The following is a 17,123-nucleotide window of genomic DNA, read 5'->3' on the forward strand; positions in this document are numbered from 1 at the left end:
TTAGGGGGGGAAAGGATGGCTCGCGACTTTTGCACAGCGTGTCCCTCAACATTAAAGCAGTCCAAAGAAGCTGCTTGTGATTCTAAGTTTAACCGAAGCGACAGCCTCACCGCTAACGTGAACCAGCGACCTGTTCAGTCTCAGGTGAAAGCCATGACACTCAACTAGCTGCTTCGAGTGGGGGCGCGTGCCGTTGTGCTCTGCTCCGTCAGCAGGTGGCGCGTGAACACACACAGCGCAACCACCGTGTTTTGTTTCGGGTTTTTTTTTTAAACAAATGATTCAATTATCATTGCGGTACACTCCTCTCGCCTGCTCCTCCTTGATGTGACACGCCCTGGGCCGGTAACCATGTCATCGTTTTTATTTTGGGAACGGCACATGGCTTCTCGAGCTCATACCATCACTGTTACAACTACGCGCGTCGTCACAAGTGGTGTTCACGCGTGCCATCCTCTCATCTGACTCAACACTCCAGAGACACAGACTCGGCGGGAGTAGCAGTGGAGCTTTTCTGTTTCATGTTTGCGATTTGGTGACTGGAGTGAGCTGTGACCTGTCTTGTTTTTTTTTTTCAATTTATTATTTTTTTCCAAACAGGTGGGAAAAGAACCTTAAAGCCCACTACATTCAGTTTGGTAAGTTGCTACAGCGACCTGAACAATTTAAACGGCTCTCAAGCCTTGTAGCTAATTAATTTCATTCACGCAGCTTAATTGTGACTCTCAATACTCCTATTTTTCGGAGGGGTGGTGGTGCAGTTTTTTCCCCTTCTGTTGCAGTGTTTGATTTATAAAACGTGACTCATTATGAGTCTAAATTTGTCATTAGGTATCTGTTGTATGGAAATATTAGAAAATATGAGGTAGAGCAACACACAGGGTTTATATGCAAAAGTATATTAAAGTTAAAAGTGCACGGTACCAATGTGTGAGCTGTTGTAAGTAATGATGCATGATCCGAGTGGAAATCAGTCTAACACAATAGATGAGCCTAAAGCCACAATGTGCATGTTTCCAGCACCTACTGTAGATTTTCCATCCCTCCTGAGTTCAGAGAAGCAGATTTTTTTTTTTCTTTTTCTTTTTTTTTCTTTTTCGCACATTAAGCAGTCATGCTGATTTGTGGAGAGGCTGAACCAGGTGCAACCTCAGGAAGCTCTTAAGTCAGTATTTATGTCACATTAGCCGGCTGCTGGGGCTATTATCTTCCCTCTCACTTCACTTAAAGTGGTTTTAAAATGACCTGGCTGTGTGAGCGGATGAGAGGGTGAAACTGCTGAGGAGTGCAATCCAGAACAGTCACAGTGAAACAATCGTGTTTTCAAATCTCCATTGCCTGCTGTCTCTATACTTTAGCCTTTCTGATTGTGTCTGCTTGCCTTTCATGTGCCTGCTCTTTATACTTTTCCTCTCACTGTTTGTTTCCCGATGGTTTTGCTTTATTTGAGAGAACTCTCTGACAGGATAGAGCCATCCAGAAACCCAGAAACGGTCCACTGTAATTTTGTACCAAAGCAGCAGCTTTTTAAGAAAACACACAGAAAGGGCCAGGTCATTACTTCTAACTCGGAAAGATATGTTGTTTGTTTTTACGATCGCACTGAGGTTTTAACTGAGCCGAAGTAACGTTTTCTTCTTTTTTTCGCCTACTTTTAGTTTTAATCCTCCTGCCTTGCTGTAACTTTGATTTTTGTTCAACTCAGATGAACATGCATGCAGGAAGTCGTTTTTATCTTTGGTCTGAAAGATAAGTGTGGGTTGTTTTTTGTTGCAGAAGTTTGTTTTTCAGTTTTAACTGAGCCAGAGCCAGAGTGGTGGTTTAGACTGTTATTTATTTCACTTTACACCAAGATTTATGAGCCGCAGGATGTTCAGCTTTCTCAAAGGTTCTCAGTTGCCTCGGTACCTTTGGCATGCAAAGAGCACCACAGTTGTTGATGTGAGGAGCCAGAAGGTGAAAGCAAAGGATGTGGTGAACCCGTTTGATTGCTGAAAATCTGCAAGTGAAAATGTAAAAATGCAAAGAGCAATAATGAAAAGGGACAAGTACAGCCAGTGTCACAGTATTCGTTTCAATTCTGTCAGCTGTATCAGTGCTGCCACAAAGTGATGAATGCACTTTGGTAAGTGGTGGATGTTATTAGATGCTACATTGCATTAAGCAACACTTTTAAGACCATAATAATGTGAGATCAAATCCACTAGCAGCATCCACCCTTGAAAGTTTTCTTATTGAAAAGGGAGTAAGGCATTTTTCAGGTGTGTTTCATTCCACAACTATTTTGGTGACACATCGTAGCCATATGCAACAATGCAGAAATTCACCAACCAACACCCCATTTGACATCACATGTTATTGTTTGATATTCTCTTCATCTCCTTAGTGATTGCTGGTATATATCTGACCAGATGGGTATGATGTGCAGAATGTGCTGAATGCTACTGCTTTCGACTTATTGGAGGGAGAGGCTTGCCACTGCATTCTTTTCCTTTTTATTCAGTGGGTGTGTGTGTCCAGGTAGGTGCCAACCTGTCAGTGTACTTTGTGACACAGGTTGCAGACTGCATCGCTGACATGAGATTGTGGAAAGTTCACATTGGTGCACGGCGACCTGTGAGAGTTTTGACAAGTGTGTGATTCATACCAGGAATATTTCCCTGAAGCCACAGGAGTTCTTTTAAGAGAAAGCGTTCCTTCACATTAAAGAGCTTTCAGTTGAATGTGTGTGTCTGCTATGTTCATCAGCCATTGTTCATTTCACTCCAGTGGATTTTGGCACAGCTTTGACAGAAGAAAAACTGTCTCACTTAAGCACTCTAGTGATAAAAGAAAGTTATAGAGCCAAAGTAGGTGCTCAGTTTTGGCTGTCAGACATTTTACTGTACAGGGCTTTTAAGTTGGATCACCTAGTGGCATATAGTTTACACGAATATTCGATTTCCAGTGCTGTACATATGGTAACAACTTGTTTTTCCAAAATATTCATTCCTTGAAATAAATGAGGTGTTAGTTCTCAGCTTTGTTATGCAAAATGATGGTAACTGTTTCCTGTTTTGGTGTTCACAGTTTGCTCTGTCTGCTTTGATTTAATGAATATCAATGCATCTGTAAATATGACTACTGGTTCCCATGCCAGTGTCAAAATGGTGATCAAAGTTAATGACTCACCCTTGATGAGTCATTGTAATACCACACTAAGACACATGATTTCAGGCCTGTGTCAGCAGGTTTCATTCAGCCTAACTGCCCATAGCAACTTGTTGCTTACTAAATAGATTGCATATCAGTTGATGTTAATGTCTTCACACTGAAACCTGCATGTGCCTGATTTATCATCAGACACTGATAAAGAAAGCTACAGTCCTGCAAGACTTTGCTCTCAGAACATAAGCTCAGTGTGGCAAACATAAGCTACGTGTAACAGATTAGTTTCATGATGTATGTCATACAGTAACTAATATTTTATTTTTATAATGTAAAAAGCAGCTGTATCTATTGGTAATATCAGAAATGTTTTATACAAATGATACATTTTAAAACTACTTTACATTAAACCCTGAAGGCATTGCACAGGTACAGCCAATGAATCTTGACTCTGACATTATGAAAGGCCTATTCTGCCCCTTTGTACTGCTTGTAACCGTGTTTGCCTGTAGAGAGCACCACTCAGAGATTGCAAGTACCCAGAAGCCTTTAACATATAACTCCTAACATCAGTTTCCTAAAGTGCTACCTGATGATAGCCAGTTTTCGTGTTTTGTCTTAAACAACAATGTAAAACCTCAAGATGTCTGGTTTATTGCTGGATAGTGCAGCAATGTTTAGTAGCAGTTGTTAGACAAACTTTAAAGTACTTCTTGGGGGTAAGAACTGATCCTCTACACACTTTCAAATTCTTTTTCTTTTCATGTAATAATCTTAACCAAAACTTAAGTTAATGAACAAATCATTTAAGTGCTAAAAAAGTAGCAGAAACGATGACGGCTGCATTTAGGAATGTGAGGCAGAAAGAATTATGTGACCACACCATGTGGTTTGTTAATGTGAGGGGAAAAAGAAAAGGAATGTGAAGCATTCAGTAGGATATGGACAATACTTTGTGTTGCTACCTGTTTGCAGTGACAGAATGTGATTAATAAAACTTTGGGTTGTCGTTTATGTTGATGACTATGCTTGTTATCTACGAGTGGGACAGAATCCCACCAGTAACAGGCATCAATTTGTCAAACACCTGTTTAACAAAAAAGCTGTGATGAACATTTTAAACTGCTCTGAATACCCCTGGTCCACTCGATGATGCTGGTGTGCTCCATATGGAGCCTATAATGCTAAGTGGAAAATTGGTCTAAATGGCCAGTAATTTCATGAAACTAATCAGTTGTTAGCTGTATTGTTGCAGACTTTGAAGTGCCCTTCTTAAAACATAATTTTTACCAACATTGACTGTGACATTTGATAAAGTAGTGTTGTACTGGAATACAGTAATTCTTGCTGGGTGTATGCTATGCAGTTTGAGTTTGTTCAGAAAATTATGTAGCCTGTAGTAAAAAGTAATCTGACTTGACGTCTCACTGCTTGTTGTAGCAACAGGCCGTACGCAGTTAAGTTGTAAACCTGTCTATTGTATTAATTGGAGGTGAGAGGGATCGCTTTCTATTCTCATGCACACTTCCAGCTCTTTGTGGCCGGTGCTGAACTACAAGCTATAGAAATAGCTTCATAACTAGAATTCTTTTCATTGTGTTGGGCGTATTGAATTGTGCTGCAAAAACTGGCCTGGCAGCAATAGCAGTGAGATGTCACCAGAAGAGAACTTACCTTTATGTGTGCTGGCACCTTCCCAGCAGTAATTTCATGGACTAGAGACATTTCATTAAACTGTGTTCAGCAACACAGCCTATTTAAAGCTCATCAGTCACCAATTAAACGCAGCACATGACGAGCGTGCCACTTATCTTCACCGCCACAATGTGTTGTCGTCCATCTCCACTGCCCCCAGACTTTCACCATACTTTCCCTTTCCACCACAAGCATTTTTATGATGCAAACAGTGAATGTTTACACAGAGAATTAGCAGGTTTCTCGGACGATAATGGCCTCTCTATAGGAGTAGTTGTAGAGACTTATGGAACTAATTGACACCCCCGGAGGCTGGGAAAGTTTTGGACAGCAGCTCTCTGTCATTATCACTACTGCACTTATTTCTGGCCACAGCAATTAAGAGATACTAATGATGGAGAGCCCGCTAATTGGCCCAGACTGTTAATGAGTAACTGGGTCTGCATTGCTTGTTCCAAACTCTTGTGGAATGTGCGTACCATGAAGTGGGCCAGTGTTTGGAGGGATTCAGGGGAGTAGCATGGCTGCTGTCCTAGATCCACTTTACTTGGTCTGTGATTTATGTTATTGTATTTTGCACAACTCTGTTGCTTGTGAAGCTCGCACACAAGAATTTTACTCGCATGTGCTGTACCAATGTACCTGCACATGTGATGTGACAATAAAAGTGATTTGATTTGATTTCTCATTGTCCTGCCTGTTTGTCATATTTTCACGATCTGTGATAAGTGCATTATGCAATCACTAGCAGTATTTGTTTACTTTTTTTTTATGGGGACCTTGAGTAACATCGCTTAAGATGAAAATTGACGTTGTTGGAAAATGTACGTCACAGGGTGTACAGTGTATAACGTACTATAGTTGGCTCATATCTGTTTTTTTTAGACCTTATCAGAAGATTTGCAGATACAGTCACAGTGTGCAATCAGAGGTGCTACAGACTGTGCAGGTCAGCATATTTCACACTCTGTCACTGAAAAGAATTACTGTGGTTAAAGAGTAAAAACATCCATAGTGTTATTATAGAAAAATGACAGTCAACAATAAAGTGTAATTTCTGTGTTTATTTCCAGAAGCTTTCTCTTAGACTGAGCCTTGTGTTATGAGTTGAGTAGCAGAGAATAGAAAAGAGATGCTACTTGGTGTTTATTTTTTCTGTTTGATCGCAGCGGTCTATACTTAAAATAGCTTATGTCATGAGCTGCGTGTAGAACTATATATTACTTGTTGCGCTAATGTCTTCACCGCTTTTTCTCTGTGAGATGAGTTTCAATGAGAAGCTGCAGCTGTGTGTGTGTTTTAGCAGTACGGGTGTTGATGCGTATATGACTGTAAGGGCTTATCTTTTCATCACATTATCACACTGCAGAGCTCTTTGTCTCCAGGTGAAGTCGTACTACAGACAGGCTTCAGTCCATTAGCAGAGCCTGAGAAAACCTGCAGGTGAATCACGTCTTACCAGTAACATCAGCACAAGAATTTTAATGCTTTAAAAGATATTCTGGGTTTATGCTCATGAATATTTCAGAAGTTGTGTAACTGATGATTAGTTAGTGCCAGGTTTTAATTACATTAGTGGAATCTACCCCAGTGTTTACTGAGATACATATTCACATATAAAAACTGTTGGTTTTACCTGCAATAACCAATTAACCAATAGTTGCTATTAGTTACCCTTTAATACTTTGCTGTTATCGTCTTGTCTCTTTGTGTCAAAGTACACAGAGATACAATGAGAAGAATTTTTGATAATGTGTTTATTGGGAAAAGTAAAGCAGTAAAAGCATTTTTTAAGATGTTCTTAGTTTCAGCAGACACTATTTAATCATGCTAATGGCTTTCTTTTGTTTAATACATAATATCACAAAACCAAAATAACTTCTGCATTAGAGTCCGTTATACAAGATTTTATTTATATATATATATATATATATATATATATATATATATATATATATATATATATATATATATATATATATATATATATATATATATATATATATATATATATAAAATTAATTATACACACACTCTACTGTACTCTAGAAAATAGTCAGTAACAGTTAACTATGTACTCTTAGCACATTCCACTGTACACTGTTTCCTTAGTCTTCAAAGAGCACTTGGATTTAATGAAACTATTTAACTTAACAAACGCTTTAGAAATGTTGGTCATGTGAATTTGGTCTCAGATTCTTTCCATTCTTATTTGATGTGGTTGGATAATCTATGTCAGAGAGGACTTAGGCCAGTGAAAGAAGCTGTGCTGGAGATAAAGGCCATCTTGTGCAAATGATCGCTGTCCTCTCCTGTTGATTGTATTTTGAACCTGTCTCAGGCATGTGACTTGAGATCATTAAGGCATGCACATGTTTAGGTCTGACATTTCTTATACCTGATGTTGTTTCTTTTATTTGTTTTTGATTTTTTTCTCCCAGAGTTTGGACAAGAGTGAAAAAGAAAGATCCGATCTCGCCATGGCACTAACAGTGAACCTGATTGGCCCTTCACCATGGGGCTTCAGAATATATGGAGGACGAGATTTCAAGAAGGCCATAACTGTATCAAAGGTATTTGTTGACAGCAGTCCTGACGCTGAACCCTGTCACACCTTATAATACCATACCCATTTTTTTTTTTTCAAAACACAGACTGGAATGCCATGTCATGCAGTCAACTTCCTACTTGCTACGCCTCTTTTCTTGTCTTTGTTTATGTCCGCTGCAACAGCATACCTATTTCCTTGACAACTGAACCCATTAGAATAGAATGGAAGTAGATTGCATTAGAAGGAAATCGCTGATTACAGTAGAAATGGAAGCTGAGGTGGGAGGTGAGAGGTTCCTGAGTTACAGCGACGTGTAAATGTGTGAGAATATGGATTGCCCTGTGAATCTGTGCACTTTAGCATGTGTGTTTTATTTTTACTGACAATATTTTCCCAGTTGGATGAAGTAGAAGAAGTGGAAACATTACTACTGTAAGCAGACATTCTGCAGTAAACACATCCAGGAAACTTGCTCAGACTAACTACATGCCAGAGACACCCTGTTCACCCGCACATCCTGGTGCTATATTACCATCTCAGCGTGTTTTTTTTTTTTTTTTTTTTTGGCCCTGTTCACTGAGCCTCCCCTCAGTCCATAAAGGATAAGTTATGGCAGTGCCATGAAGAGGCATCCATGCTTCAAACAGCTGGAGTTTTAAGCTCCTTAAACTTCAAAAGCACTTTGTTTGGCCCCACTCAACAGCTTATGCTAGAAAAACTAGTCTTCTCATGAATAATGGGTCTGATTTTGTTAGTGCTATCCAGTAAACAACACCAGTGTTTACTTGTCTCAAATATCAAACGTATCCTGTGAAGTGACAAGAATTCCTTCTCAAACAACAACTTAATTACTGAAATTGGTTTGTAAAGTGTGTGTGAAACAGTTGGTCCCAAATCCCCAAGCAGAGATGTAGGTTTAACCCTCTGTAGTGGTTTGTGCTTGGCACAGAAATACCACGGATGCACTCTTTTTATTTCTGTTGGCCTGAAAGATAACGTGCCCTTGTTTTTCTTAAGCACAGATTTGGGAAAAGATCCCCCAGCTGATCTTAGTTTATGTGAAACCAGGCATGTCCTGATCAGAGAAGGCATGCAAAACTGTGGGTCACCACAGCAACCCTTAATTGCCTCTCAAGTTGGCCCACAGACATGGTACCTCTGCCTGGCTAAGTGGGCAAATGGCCTGTGACTGGCATTTACTCCACATACATTTGCCTCTAAAGAGGCAGCAGAGAGTGATAGGCTCTTTATTCATTTTGCTTTGCATTCTTTGTTTTATTGCCTCTCTCTGTTTTTAATTGTGAGGCAACACAGTTTGTGGCAAATGACATACTTTCTACTAAAGTTTAAGCTTCAGATTAAGTATGCCTGTGTGCTGGGTCACAGGGACCAAGCTGAGCGAGATCGTTTGGACCTTATATTTTGGCCCATTAGTGTGGAATTCCCTCTGATGTGGGGGCATGGTACTGACTCTGACACGTGGAGAGGCTGGTTGCAAAGGTCAGAGCAGTCAACCCATCGAGTACAGTCACACTAATGACTTCTCCCCAAGGGTGTCATGAATTCATCTGCTTGTGACCACTATTGGGAAATCCTGTGGTGTTTGTCGGCATTTACCGAGGGCTGACTTTTAGGAGAAGACATTTGGGTTAATTATGCAACAAAGTATGAAACAACTCTTCAGTGTCTTTTCTCGTTTATTCATTTGTTGTGCTGGAGGTCAGTCGATGTCAGGGTATACACACACTCATGGGATAAGTCAGAGATGTCTATGCTTGTTAGATAGCTTCCTAAAAAGTGTTGTTTTTAAGACCTGGGGCTAGGACTAAACTGGAGCTCATGCCTTTGTTCAACAGGTCAATGAGGGCGGCAAGGCAGAGCAGGCAGCCCTACAAGCCGGTGACATTATTTTGGAGATCAATGGAGAAAACACGGCTGATATGCTGAATGCAGAGGCCCAGACCAAGATCAAGAACTCCAAGACCTCTCTGCAGCTGGTGGTGGAGAGGTATGCTGACATGCAGATCTGAAGTAGGACTAACATTTGAGCTACAATGTCATTTTTTTTTTTTTGTGAATATGTCTTATAGACATAAAATAAACAAATACAGTGCCATGCAATGCAACAACATGCAGGCTGCATAGTCCCACATAGAGTATCTTTTACGTCTCTAATTTTCTCTGTTTGTGCCAAGACCACAGTCTCCCTAGCTTCCATCTTTCTTTACACCATTTTTAAGCACTGTACAAACAAAACAAGTGATTATAATCAGGGGAAATGCCAGCATGTATGAGAGCCACCCTACTCCCTTCCCTGGTCCTTTACTTTGATCCTTTACTTTGGTCCTTTACTGGTCCTAAACTTTACTTTGAGATTTTCCTTGTTTGGATGACGGGAGTTGGGAACTAAGAAAAATCTTTCCCTTCAGTCGGAATTGCTCTTGGCTTGATTAAAGGTCCTCCCTGAGGTATTATTTGTTGTCACAGTTGCCTTCCAATCATATTTTTTTTTCATCTCTGTTATTACACGCACGCGCACGGGCGCGCTCGCACACACATCCTTTCTGGATGTCCTACGTCCATGTGAGTGAATTTTTCCCGTCTGACCTCATGTCTCCTGCCAAGCCAGAAACAACAGTAATTCTCCTTCGCTGCCCAAGACAGTGCCACTCTGTCTGTTAGCTGTCAGTGGTTACACCGAAGCTTCTGTTTTTAATTTTACTCATTTAGCACTTCAGATCTTTGACTTATGTTCAGATGAGCTCTCTTGAGGATGGTAATTGAGTGGCACAAGTCTTTAATGTTTAATGAGTTCTTTTCTTAGCTGAGAGCACTCTCCTTCCAGCAGTGATGTGGGTGCCCACTGAAGGAAGCTGGCATCAGTCTGTACTCAGAAGTTTTGTTTTTAGCTGTGCCTGATGTTTTAAACTGAGATAGTGGTTTATTGTTGGTCAGTTCAACATCAGATTAATCCCAGACATAGCTAACTGAATATGTTTTCAACTGAAGGAGTAGCTACCACATTTCAAATTTGATCCTTAAAACGTTATACATTGCTTTTTTTTTCTTTTCTTTTTTTTCCTGCTGGATGATGTTGACCCTTTTCTTCATGGAGCTAGCTTTTAGCACACCTTTTGCTTTATTGTGCAGTAGTTTTCTTCTAATTTCCTGCCTTTTTAAAGTAAAAATGATAAATAAGTAAATCCAGGTTGTATGCCGGATTTATATATTTATTAATTTTTTTATAGAGAAAAGGGTAATGTGATATCAACAAACAAAAATCAGCTCTTGTTTATTGCCGGTTTCAATCCTTTTCAAATCTAGTTGTAGATGAAGTGTTTTTGGTTCATTTTCTCAGAGTGGTGTTCCAAAAATTCACATTTTGAATTTCCAGATGTGAAGGCTATTATCAGTACGGGGTTTCAGATGCTGCTTTTGGGTCAGTTTTACATCTCTGTGGTTCAGAATCACACATTGTTACCACTAATAATTCTTCTGTAAATGAGACCTGTTAACCAAGAGCATTGGTTACAGCCTAAATACTCATCTGACTTCTTACCGTCCGTAGGCCACATCTTCCTCTGATGTTTGATATACATGCTACAAAGTGGAAGTAATGAGTTTTTCAGGCGTACAATATTAATATCCTTCCTATGGGAAGAAATGTCTTACAGGGACTGGATCAGTTTTTGTCTTCTTGCCATCTCTTCTCCACACAGTATGTGGAGCCAGAGCCACTAGAGGTGTGTTTCTGGGTGATTTACCACAGGCATCCAGGCCTTCCTGTGTGCCTCATTAGCTCAAGCTCAAGCAAGAGGCAGGCAGCTTCTGGTCCTGCAGCCAGGGGGGCATTGTGTGTTTGCATTGGCGCTTCCACTACCCACATTTTCCCCTCCAGCTTCAGTGATAGACTTGCTCATAATGTATCTTCTGTTCAAGAAAGAAAAACAACAGTTGAAAAGCTGCAGAGAGATCAAGAGAATATTTTGTAAAGAAGGCTCTGCAGTAATCTTAAAGATTCATGACAACATAATGGTGGACACTTGGCAGGGCACTGACACTATTATTATTATTATTATTATTGTTATTTTTTAATAACTGATTATTTCGCATTGCTTTGGCTCTTTCTCGATCGAAATTGATTTTTTCTTTTCTCCATGTTTGTTAGAGAAAAGTCGGCAGTCTTATATAAAGTTGCACGATATCCCGTGTTGATGCTGTTCCTGTATCATTATAATAAAATTAGTCCGGGTCAGCATTGCAACAGACCATGGATGTCAATGCATTCGGTTAACAGGTAACCGATCAGGTGGCTGATGCTACAAACATGAGTAATCATAAAATAGTTATTATACTGGATAAATTAATCAAGAAAACACTGGAAACGTTTACATTTTGTAAGGGGGTTTTATGTAAACAAAGACATCTTTTCTTTTTTCCCCACTTTACAAAGTTAAGGCATCACAGTGTGTTTTTGGTCACTTGCAGTAAACCAGTATTATTATTATGATGCAGGAATGCAAGAGTTGATCAGATACACCTATAAAGTCATTTGATCTGCTGTTCTCTCTCTTTCAAGACCTGAAACTCCCGGCGTTGGACAAACCAACGGCACTCCTGAACAGCTCATTGGACGTTTCAAGGTCAGTGCTGAAGCTACGGAGTACTTCAACATATTTGATGTCCCGCACTGGACAGAATAATATCCATAATTGTCATGTTTTCTTTTTTTCTGTATATTCAAGTCATGTTGGTTTGTTTGTAAAAATGTAAACGAATCTTGACAGTATACATGCATTACACATCTGTTTACAAGTCTGTTTTTCTGTCCACAAATAGCCGTAAAACCTTAAATCATTTTCAGTACTTGTATTTTACTGAGCTCACACCGGGTGTAAGAGTTCATCAAACAATATGTAGTGATAGATGACATGTTTTTGTGGTGACATTTCTCACAAGTACCTCTGTTGATCCTTTTACAGCTTGCATGGCCAAAACACAGGATTAAAGATCAAGTCATGTTCAGCTGAGTCTAATGTAGTAACATTTCTCTGATGTGATGTATTTTTTTTAGGAAACAGTAAAACTGAATCAAGATGAGAATCAAAACTATAGAGAGTACACCATCTCCAGCCCTGTGTCACGATCTCCAGGACCGTACTCAACAGATCGTCCTGCCAGCCCCGATACAAGGATGGAGATGGTGACACCAACCATCAACAAGAGGTAGTGCACTCATGCTTTTCAAATCACTGTGATACTTTATGTTTAAGCAAGTCCACTTTTCATACTTTTTGACATGCAAAGTTGTGTAGTTTAAAGAATTCTCTGCAGAGAAACATGAGTTACAGTTTTCTCCTGTAACATTAGAGACACAAAAAAGCATTTCCCTAAGCGTTAGCGGTCTAAAAAAGGAGATTTTTAGAGCTCCACATTTCAGGTGTATGTTTTTTTTTTTTTTTTTTTTTTTTTTTTTTGTTACTGTTTCTTTTTCTTTTTTTCTTTCCAAAAATCCAACCGTTCACTTCCTAAATAGGCTTGTATCTGGACAAAAAGTCTGCAGCAAGTGGTCTCTTGACCAAACAACAGGCAAGCCAATAGGTATGGGAATAACAGACAGAAAGTGGAGCCATGGGATTGTGCTGTAGTAACAAAGGATATGCACAGGATATCACATTCCTCCGTTTGCATTCACGTTAACAAAAGGCAGAATGTGGAACATTCACCGCGGTTTTGTCTGCACTCGGACGTTTGTTGAACAACCTTTAATAGGCCATATTTCAAACTAGATTTCCTCCCTTGCATGCACTGGTAAAGTTTCCTGCCCAGGACTTGATTTAAGTATTAATATAATTTTTTGCTTTTGTTTGTTTTGGGGGGGGGGGTTGCCTCATAACCTATTAAATCCGTATTTTGTAATGCAGTCCTATTGATTTATTAAATAGAATAAACTCTTTGGCACAGTAACTTGTAATGTGTATAAGGAAATAAAGTGCATAGATCATTCACAACAGTCATAAAAAAAACCAATATAACCAGGGTGAGTTGATCATAGAGTTTGTGTTATTATTATGATATTATTAGCCTTTTTGAGGCAGCAGGAACTATGAAGCCACAATAATATACAATAGTGTAATACATACTGAGATAATAAAGGTGCCACGTGCTACAGTAAAATATATGCAGTACAGAAGAATCTCTGACGACTGACGCGTGTCTCTGTGTGAATTGTGGCCAACCTAAAAGCATAAGTTCTTATGACTGATATCTTTTTTCTTTTCTTGTCCATATGTTACAGTTTTCAGCTGCACTCAAGGTCACCAGAGGAGAGAAATACGAGATTGTCAGGACTCGTGTCACAGGTTGGTTGAAGTGTTTTTGTTGAAGGTTTTCAGCAGTCTGCCTTACACGTAGGAGTTATTGACTTTTGTTCAGTCATTCTTTTTTCTACCTTGCAAATAATGAAGCACAATTTCTGTAATAAAGAGCACTTAATTAGATGGAGACAGTGGTTGCTAAGTAACTTAAAATTACTGTCTTCAAAACACAGTTTGTGGGTGTCCTTTTTTGTTTTACGGTATTTGTGAGTCAGAATCATTATTTGCGTGTCCAGGCTTGAAAGCCATAGATTTTCCTGGACTGTCGTTCATCTGTAGCTGCAGTTTTGGGCTGCAGTTCACACAGACAGTACAGCTGAAGATTTTTGTCCACTGTGTATTACTGTGTGGAGAGTATTTATTTTGACTGGGCTAGTCCAGTCCGCTAGAATGACTTATCTGAAGCCTCAGCCTTCCCATTTGAATTGTTTGTTTCTGATGCCACAGAAGGTGCCCTTGAATAGGTTTGCGGACAGTGTACTGACTGTGCACTTAACAGTAAAGGCAGGAAACTGATAAGGTTTGGCATTTTTATAGCAGGGTGTGTACAAACTACAAAGGTCAGCGTTCAAAATATCTGGCATTAAGATGAACAACCGTCTGGAGCTGCTTCATTCAAAGCCTGGGCCAAGAAAAAAAGCTATTGATTTCCTTCAGAACAATGGCCATAACCTTTAGTTGTCAAAAATGGAGACTTATTAATCTCAATAGGCTGCAAGATATGGAGAGACGTAAAACACAGACTTATCTGTAAGTATGCTGTGTCCATTCCCCGTTCCAGCAACAGAACCAAAACCGGGGGACTAGAGCGTCTGGAAAGACTTCCATGAAGTAAAGAGAGAAAATGTTGTGGGAAAGTTCATCATAAGCTATTTCAGCTATGCCTCCATACTTAGTTACATGCATGGGTCCCACTGAAGACGAAACATGTGAAATGACAGAACAGGAAAAAACATTCAAGACCTTTTGTAGTGCCACAAGGAATTCCATCCATTTTTATAACTCTGGACATTACATAACGTTAGATAAATATGCAGAGGTTTGAACTTCAAAACATTGGAGCATTCCTCCTGAGAGGCAGCTGTGTAAGGCAGTCCAGTTTAAAGGTTTTCCTTCAAGTTTTAGATTCTGTGTCACGTCCTTGAAGGCCCGTGGCTCATGTTGGGGTATTCTTGGTTGTTTAGACACCACGAGAACCACTCTAACTAATATTTAGCTAATATCAATTTAGTGTAACTAATTTTGACAACTGAATTCCACAGTTTGCTACAGTTAACTGATACGAGGTTAAAGCTTTATTAATTCCTAAAAAACACTGTAGGCCACTTTGACATATCAGTTCACTTTATTTTTAGGGGGGGCATTTACAACCATGTTCTGAAACTGACTGTGGAGTTCCACTGTGGTGACCTGAAAACCATGGTGCAGTAAACTGGAAGTTGGCTTGCCCAAAACACATTAGGAGCTGTATTGTGGCTCAAAGCTCCATTGGCAAGCTCTTAGGAATGAACACACGCCTGTTGGGACAGCCTCACATGTTTGTGGTATTCATGGAGTCGCCCGTTCTTCCATTCTTCTTAACATTTTTAAAAATCATAATTCCTCTTATTTTTCTTCATTTGGACTCTGTATTGTCTGACTTCCTCTTGGAGCCTTTTCTTGGTTATTTTTAACCATTTGTTGAGTATCTTTGAATTAAATCAGTCTCAGGAAAGAGAGTTTTGGGTTTTGGCTGACCCCAAGAGATTTCTATCCCAGTTTTAAAGTAGTGATGAGCCTCCCACTGCAGCGCTGAGATTAGTGAGTGGAGTTCTTTCAGAGTGCTCGATGGGGAGATGGCTTGGAAGAGTTCTGCCATGGGTACATTGTGCATTATGTTGCTTGCGCTGGCAGGAACTCAGCATCCCATTGAGCGCTGAGATGTGGAGCGTCTGTGCCAAGGGCCTCTGTCCTGACTGAGAGGTGCAGAGTGCTTCTGTATCAGGTGATCAACTTCACTGAAAAGCTCCTAAAAGGCTTTTCCACCCCTGATTTGGCTCCCTGAGTGCAGAGAGAGTGGGGTGCGCAACAGGATCCGCCATTTTCCAGGGTGTTGGATATCCTGAGAAAAAGCCTGTATACAATAGTGGCTGTGATGGCCTGGTGTTGCTTTTTCCCTTGTGTCACAAGGCATGCTGTTGTGTGATGAAACTCAAATGGATGGGGGCTGGGGTATGGGGTGGAGTTCAGTGGACACCAGAGAGCCTGCTGACACTCGCAGACTGTACTTAAGCCATGTCACTCTAAGGAGAAACTTTTCAACACACAGCCATGTCTTTTGATTGGAGTTTAGACCACCTGCGATACCAGACCGACCACATGTATGACAGAATCGAAAGATTTAAATGAATGTTTAACCCAGTAATACCAATTCTACCACATATCATACAGAAGTATTTGAGACCTCTACACAAGTGGGGATATATTTTTTTCCTGATACACTAGAATTATCTGCAAATTATTTCATGCTTCAGTCTTTATAAGGTTAAAAACAGACATTTTAGTATATTTATATTTACTATAGTGCTGTTTCTACCTCTACTTTTATACCAACTTGCCTTGTGGTGAATATGAACTATAGAGTTTATTTATCAGTGGCTCATATTTATCAATCAAGAATACTTCAGGACGTGGAGGGACTGGGAATTGAACTCTCAAATCATTGGCTATATTACAAACTGCTTTTGAAGTCACAGTCGTGACAAAAGAGCTAAATGCATGGTGCATCCTAGATTACTGGAATCTGGACATAAGCTTGTTTCTGAACTGCTCGGCCACTGTCATGATTCAGAGCATCTGTTTATATCATCATGAAGTGACCACAATGGGATCTCTGTTGCACTGAGCAGAGCCAAAACCAAACTGCTCTTCATGAGACATGACCCGTCGCTCGACCATTAAGACTAGGCTCCGTGTCTGGGTTTGCAGTTTCTGCACTTTGAGGTTCCTGAGGGTTGCCTTAGTGGGCTGTCCGATCCTGTGCTGGGACAGTGAGGTTGCTTTACAAATATCCTCAGTAGTGTAAGATCTCCAGCTACAGCCGGGCAACACAACATTTTGTGCCAGCGCTGGCCAAACTTTTCCTCTCGATTCTAAATTTGGTGCAGTGGCCTTGGCTGTATGACATGTCACGGAGTTCTTTATCTAAAGAAGTAGCTGTCAATCCCCACATCCTCTATTTCATGCATTACTGTCCATTGTTCTCTTCACAGGAGGATAGCCGTCACAGAAGGAAGGCGGCCTTGTGCTTCGTTATTCTAAATTGAGGCCAAAACTGTGCTCATCAAATTGGAGCAGGAAAAATGACTTGGCAT

The 17,123-nt window shown here is 40.1% G+C and overlaps 1 protein-coding gene across 2 annotated transcripts in view; it reads left to right on the forward strand.

Annotated features, from left to right (window-relative positions):
- The first annotated feature begins 217 nt into the window (after window positions 1–217).
- pdlim2 (PDZ and LIM domain 2 (mystique)) overlaps window positions 218–17,123 on the forward strand; it is a 32,719-nt gene continuing 15,813 nt past the window's right edge. The window contains exons 1-6 of one of the 2 annotated variants that reach the window (XM_086313859.1): window positions 218–638; window positions 7,284–7,415; window positions 9,250–9,401; window positions 11,973–12,036; window positions 12,468–12,619; window positions 13,692–13,755. In XM_086313859.1, coding sequence (XP_086169985.1) covers window positions 7,323–7,415; window positions 9,250–9,401; window positions 11,973–12,036; window positions 12,468–12,619; window positions 13,692–13,755 — 525 coding nt within the window. In that variant the 5' untranslated portion in view covers window positions 218–638; window positions 7,284–7,322. The remainder of the gene's footprint in view (window positions 639–7,283; window positions 7,416–9,249; window positions 9,402–11,972; window positions 12,037–12,467; window positions 12,620–13,691; window positions 13,756–17,123) is intronic. The other variant, XM_086313858.1, reaches the window with a different exon arrangement.

This window comes from Aulonocara sp. 'chitande type north' Nkhata Bay, linkage group LG12, assembly GCF_057382095.1.
Source record: "Aulonocara sp. 'chitande type north' Nkhata Bay isolate Kocher_YH1m ecotype deep benthic linkage group LG12, A_spYH_male_GT1.1, whole genome shotgun sequence".
Taxonomy (NCBI): Eukaryota; Metazoa; Chordata; class Actinopteri; order Cichliformes; family Cichlidae; genus Aulonocara; species Aulonocara sp. 'chitande type north' Nkhata Bay.